The sequence below is a fragment of the Phocoena phocoena genome, chromosome 5 (genome assembly GCF_963924675.1).
Source record: "Phocoena phocoena chromosome 5, mPhoPho1.1, whole genome shotgun sequence".
Lineage (NCBI taxonomy): Eukaryota > Metazoa > Chordata > Mammalia > Artiodactyla > Phocoenidae > Phocoena > Phocoena phocoena.
Window position 1 is genome coordinate 7148936 of NC_089223.1, and position 6507 is coordinate 7155442.

Below are 6507 nucleotides of genomic sequence, written 5' to 3' on the forward strand. Positions count from 1 at the left end.
TTTTTGAAAGAGGTCTAGCTATTCTTGGCTTTCTGTTGAACAGCTATAAGAGTAAGCACATCTTTTTCCCCTCTCAATAGCTCTGGAACTGGGTCCTCTCTCCTGTGAAAATGCCGATCCTTCTAGGACAGTTGATATTCACTGCGGTTTTATTATGCTTCCACTATCAACGTTAAATTCAATCAAGGCTATCTTATGACATACAATATTATAATCTATAAATCCAGTGGGAGTGCATGAAATAGAAGGTTTAAAATTTTGATTCTCATGAACTCAATGTCTATCCCAAAGTATCAAAAATGTACATTAGATCGTTTCTGAATGTGGATTCTAACAGGAATGAAGGATCATGTTTTTAGAAGTCCCACATAATAATCGCTATCATTTATTGAGACTGTTAAATACCCGGAACAGTGCTTAGAGTAATAAGTATATATTGATCAGCAACAGTCACAAAATAGCTTGTTCTGTGCTATGGTTTGGAATACAGTGATCACCAAGACACTCTCCTGGACCTCAGGAGCTCTCAGTAGAGTGGGGGAACATATAAGTAGCCACCAGGCTACTTTAAAACAGTGAAAACTGTGCAGCGCTACTAGCAAGGTGTGCAGAAGCTCCTGGGTGTAAAGAGGAGAGAGACAGCAAACGCCCTTTGACATGGAGTCAGAGAATGTTTCTCAGAGAAAATTCTTCTGCTAAGATAATTGGGGTAATCCTGAAGTGCAGGTATTCTTGTTATCCCAGACCGAGGAGTCAAATGCTTAAGAAAGCTACTGAAATTCTTCAAGCTCGCACATCAGGTAGCAAAGATAGAATTGGAACCCAGGTCTCTGAATCCAAACTCCATGTTCTTTCATCTTCATGCTAGTAACTTCTTTTCTGTACAGTCTAGCCAGCCCAGTAGTGTGGCTTTGGGGGTGGGGATGATAAACACAATCTTTTAAGCACAATTTTAGCAGAATTAGTTAATCCTTGATTAAAACTATTCAGAAGACACATTATTGCCATCAGGAACAACAGAAGGAGAAAGTTATAGTTATGGTTTTTGTAACTGCCTGGCTGTACCCCTTCATTAGCAAAGGCAGAAAAAGTCTAGGTAGCGCCATCAGTACTGAGCTGGATGACGCCATTGTACGTCACTGTGACTCCAGGTGTGTTCTGGAACACTGAGTCGTTTTTTTTTTTTCTCGGTACGCGGGCCTCTCACTGCTGTGGTCTCTCCCGTTGCGGAGCACAGGCTCCGGACGCCCAGGCTCAGCGGCCATGGCCCACGGGCCCAGCAGCTCCACGGCATGTGGGATCTTCCCGGACAGCAGCACAAACCTGTGTCCTCTGCATCGGCAGGCGGACTCGCAACCACTGCGCCACCAGGGAAGCCCGGGAACGCTGAGTCTTGACAGCTTCTTCTGATGTTGGATCCATACTCCTTGCCTAGGAAAAACGCAAATGCTTACAGACCAAAATAATACATTATATGGTTATCATATTTTGCTCTATAAGTAATTTTGTGCTGTTCTTTTTTCTTCAAAAACAGCCACTGATTAATATTTCTAAAGGAAATGAAGATAATTATATATTTTTGCATTTGGACAGTAGCATGGGCCATTCCAGTAAGTATGCCTTCCTCAAAAAACCCTTCTTACCTTGTTATCTTTTTTAAGCTAACATATATATATAAATATATAAAAGTATATATACTCTTTTTTTCTTGAGACCTTATCGATCAGCTGAATCTAAACTTTTAGATTTACATGAAAGACTTTACAAGATATATTTGGGGTCTCAACAAAACCAAATAGGCACTCCAATTCAGGCTCCCGTTCTTCTAATTGAAACTCCTGTCTTGTTGGAAGGATTATTTCTTTTAAAATTCACTCAGATTCATTTACATTTAATGCTTAGAAGTCATGGAGACTGTCCATCTTTGCTAACACCCTATGAGTTTCATTCTAATATCAACAAAGCCTGTATTGTTTAGGAAGATTTCAAGAAAGAAAAGTAGGAAAAAAATCACGTGTTTTTTCAATGAAGGGAAAACCGATGTTTCACTCAGAAAGTTAAATTTGGAATATACAGATGAATACCGACAAAGAAAAATTAGGAAAATTAAACCATTTGTAATTTTATTAGCCAGCTGCTATGGTTAACATTTTGATATGTTTTCATAATACCAAATACTTTAGTGTTTCTGTAGTTGAGAATTTTCTCAACTGTTTTCATTGTGCTCCTGAAGGTCACAGAAGTAGCAAAGTACTTGCCTTTGCTTCCTCCCTGGCGCTGGTCAGACCTAGTATTTTCTTAGGGGTTTTGGCCAGGATTATACTTAATGTGGGTCTGGTGCTATTGCAAGAAGCATCGTACAGAAATATCAAAGGTCTCTCTCTTCATTTTTATAAAAGACTATTCCCTTTCTACAGTTAAGTGATCTGGTTAATACTTCAATAAAATTGGGAATACTGCCAAGTTTAAATTCTACATAAGCCCTATAACAAGCCACTTCTCTTTTCTACCCAGTTAGATCATACTTTGACCTTTGTGTTATATCTTTTTTTCTTCATTTGGAGAAAAATGTGTGTGTGTTTGTGTGTGTGTGCGTGTGTGTGTGCATGTGTGGGCACACATGTGCACAAAATAAGAATGCTTTCAATTTCCAGTATTTTCACTTTGGTAGCTTCCTCAAATCAAGCCATTGGAGAGACATGCTGTTGACAAATCTGTGAATTTAAATCTTCTAGCAAAATTGAAAGTGCCAATACAGGTACAGGATGTAAAATGTGTTTCTAAGTTGTTTTTAGATTCCATTAATTTCCAAAAAATTGATGCTCATCTTTTCAGTTTGCTTTACTTTAAGATGGTATCCACAATTCATTTTGCATTGTTTCTCTTTTCCAGGATGAGTTAAATGCCAATGATACCACCAAAGAAAGTGGTGTCCTCCTGCATGAAAATGAAAGAGGAAGGCAACAGTACACCAAAGATGGTTACAAAGGAGAGAGAAATGGTTCTGAGGAGGCAGAAGTGGGAGAGAAAAGTTCTTCTACAAGTTCCATGTTAGCAAATGAAGAGGGGAATACTGAGGATCTGAATGGGGGCACAGGAAAACCAGAAACACATGGTCATGATGGGCTCCATCAAGAAGACAGCACCACAGCAAATGGCATCAGGAGACAAGTAAGCATCACCGACAGTGCTGGAACAGCAAATGGGAGCAATATTAGTGGGATTACTGAGAACAATTCCCAAAATGGGGGTGTTGGAAATGCAAGTCAGAGTGAAGATGCCACTGTTGTCCAAGAAGATGGACATCAAGTAGCTGGAAGCAGTAATGGTACAGGTCACGAGGATGAAATAAGTGGGAATTTCTGTAGAAATGGGGGTGATACAAGTGAAGAAACACCTCAGAGAGAAGGCGAGAGCAATGGGAATAAGGAGACAGGGGTAACACCAGGGGAAAGTGGAGATAGCAATAGAGAAGATGTTGCCTTGGACAATTCTGATGGAAGTCTTAGTGGGAATGGAGCAGATGAAAATGAAGACAAGGGCTCTGGTGATGATGAAGGTGAAGAGACAGGGAATGGAGAAAAAGGCCCTGATAACAGCAAGGGCCAAGAGGGTCAACCTCATGAAACAGAAGATGACGATGACAATAGCTTAGGTCAAAATTCAATTGGTGGTGAAGCTGATGACCCTGCGGACAAAGAAGACACCCACGCCATTGATGGACACAACACCTCCAAGAGTGAGGACGATTTTGACGGTACTTCAGGAGACAATGGTAGCCAAAAAATAGAGGACACTCAAAAACCCAATCAGAGAGAAAGCAAAGCTGTGGAAAACGGAATCACTGAGAAATTAGAGCCACCTGCTATTGGGAAGAACCAAGTTAAGGTTAGTTTGTGAAGCTGGTTTCTTTCAAGGCCAGTTTAAATTCTCCCCTTCCTTCCATGATGGTAGCATGAAAATAAATCATGACAAATAGTCATGTAGTTTTGCATCTAAATTACTTGAATATTTGATGGGAAAGCTAGAGTCCGTACTAGACTTTGCTATAGAACAATTTTAAAAAGCAGAAATCTCTGAAAATTTGGTTATAATTCTTCAAAAGTCTTATGCTAAATAATTAATGCAGCATGTAACTGTTTATGAAAGCTCTTATTGGGTAAAAACACAAATGGGATAGTCTATAATCTAAACACCAGAGTACTTTCAAGTACTGAATAAAGCACGTTTTCACAGACATGTTTCTGAAGTACTGGAAGCTGAACTCCTGTTCTATGGCCATTTTCCCCAGTCAGTCTTCCTCAAACCAATGCAATTTTGCGGAATAACATTCACTAATTAATCATTCTTTTCTCCATCTTTCCATAGGGAATAGAAATGGAATGTCCCAGCAGTGGCAACAGAAACAATATTACCAAAGAAGCTGGGAAAATGAATGAAGATAAAGAGAGTAAAGGCCAACATGGAATGATTGTGGGCAAAGGAAATGTCAAGGCACAAGAAGAGGTTGACGTCATGCAGGGACCTGGCCAGAAATTAGAACCTCAAGATAAGTTTGGACCCAGCAAAACACGCAGTGACAGTAACAGTGATGGCTATGACAGTTATGAGTTTGGTGATGAATCCGTACAAGGAGATGATCCCAACAGCAGTGATGAGTCTAATGGTAGTGATGATACCAATTCTGAAGGTGACAACAACCACAGCAGCCGAGGAGATGCTTCTTATAACTCTGATGAATCAAGTGATGATGGCAATGACAGTGACTCAAAAGGAGGAGAAGAAGGTGATAGTGATAACACATCAGATGCTAATGATAGTGGTGGTGATGGCAACGGTGACATTGGGAGTGATAAGAATGGAAAATCAGGCAGCACCAAAGATAACTCAGATAGTAGTGACAGCAGTGACAGCAGTGACAGCAACAGTAGTGACAGCAGTGACAGTAGTGACAGCAGTGACAGCAGTGACAGCAGTGACAACAGTGACAGTAGTGACAGCAGTGACAGCAACAGTAGTGACAGCAGTGACAGCAGTGACAGTAGTGACAGCAGTGACAGCAGTGACAGCAGTGAAAGCAGTGACAGCAGTGACAGCAGTGACAGCAGCGACAGTAGTGACAGCAATGACAGTAGTGAAAGCAGTGACAGCAGTGAAAGCAGTGACAGCAGTGGCAGCAGTGACAGCAGTGACAACAGTGACAGTAGTGACAGCAGTGACAGCAACAGTAGTGACAGCAGTGACAGCAGTGACAACAGTGACAGTAGTGACAGCAGTGACAGCAACAGTAGTGACAGCAGTGACAGCAGTGACAGCAGTGAAAGCAGTGACAGCAGTGACAGCAGTGACAGCAGTGACAGTAGTGACAGCAGTGACAGCAGTGACAGCAGCAACAGTAGTGACAGCAGTGACAGTAGTAGTAGCAGCAAGTCTGACAGCAGCGACAGTAGTGACAGCAGTGACAGTGACAGCAGTGATAGTGACAGCAGCGACAGTGACAGCAGTGACAGCAGTGATAGTGACAGCAGCGACAGGAGTGACAGCAACAGCAGTGACAGCAACAGCAGTGATAGTGACAGCAGTGACAGTGCATCTGACAGTGGTGATGAGAGTGACAGCAAGAGCAAGTCTGGTAACGGCGACAACAATGGAGGTGGTAGTGACAGTGATAGTGCCAGTGAAGGCAGTGACAGTAATCACTCAACCAGTGACGATTAGAACTAAAGAAAACTCCACCAGATTCCTTTTGTGAACAATCTGGTGAGTAATTGATAGGAAATAAAGATTTCTAAGAAAGTAAACAAAGGGGAGAAATAAAAGAGAAGACATATGTAAACAACAACAGAAACAACAAGAAAATAGTCAAATTGTCAGATTCAGAGCCAGGTCTGAACACCCTCAGAGAGAGAATCCGTGTACCCGCGTGTTAAATATATTCAGAAAAGATTTTGTTAAAAGTGTAAATGTAAACATAGAAGAATGATTAAAATATTCTTTAGTATTTTACACAGAAACCTCAAGTAATCACATACTAAATAACTTCAATTTAAATGCCAAGTGCTTTAGAGAATGTAGCAAGTAAACACATCTTAATGCCTTAATCTTTCAGTAATTATATATTCTGGATAGATGGTCTGCTTACCTCTGAGTTACCATGATCCCCAGCTTGGCTACAATTCATCTGCTTGTTCTAAGGAAGAAATACACTTGCAACATGAAAAAAAAAAATCACAGCAACGATTTAACCTACCTGGACCATGGGAATAATCTTTGTAATTAGTGAATAGAGTAATTACAGATTATGGAAATTCTAAAGAGCGCTAGGCAGGAAAGAATTCAGAGGCTGGTTTAAACAAAACCTCATGTATAGTATCACATTCCTACAAAGTGCTGGAAATGGAGCATAACGTCCCCAAAACTACTGACAAAACTGAGGCAGTGCTTAGAACATGCTCCAACTATAAATAAATAAACTCATGAATGAAGTGCTCTTGGAGGGGATGCACT

The 6507-nt window shown here is 40.8% G+C and overlaps 1 protein-coding gene across 1 annotated transcript; it reads left to right on the forward strand.

Annotated features, from left to right (window-relative positions):
• Positions 1 to 1559: 1559 nt before the first annotated feature.
• On the forward strand, positions 1560 to 5718 carry DSPP (dentin sialophosphoprotein). The gene is made up of 4 exons (XM_065878202.1): positions 1560 to 1610; positions 2672 to 2758; positions 2893 to 3888; positions 4369 to 5718. Exons 1-4 carry the CDS (start codon positions 1560 to 1562, stop codon positions 5716 to 5718), a joined length of 2484 nt encoding a protein of 827 aa, XP_065734274.1.
• Positions 5719 to 6507: the final 789 nt, after the last annotated feature.

Bases quoted from the DNA above. Each gene is read 5' to 3' on its own strand.
- DSPP (XM_065878202.1), top strand. From the start codon at position 1,560: ATGAAGATAATTATATATTTTTGCATTTGGACAGTAGCATGGGCCATT. The intron at 1,611-2,671 runs GTAAGTATGCCT...TCACTTTGGTAG, and splicing joins CAGTAGCATGGGCCATTCCA to CTTCCTCAAATCAAGCCATT. The intron at 3,889-4,368 runs GTTAGTTTGTGA...ATCTTTCCATAG, and splicing joins TTGGGAAGAACCAAGTTAAG to GGAATAGAAATGGAATGTCC.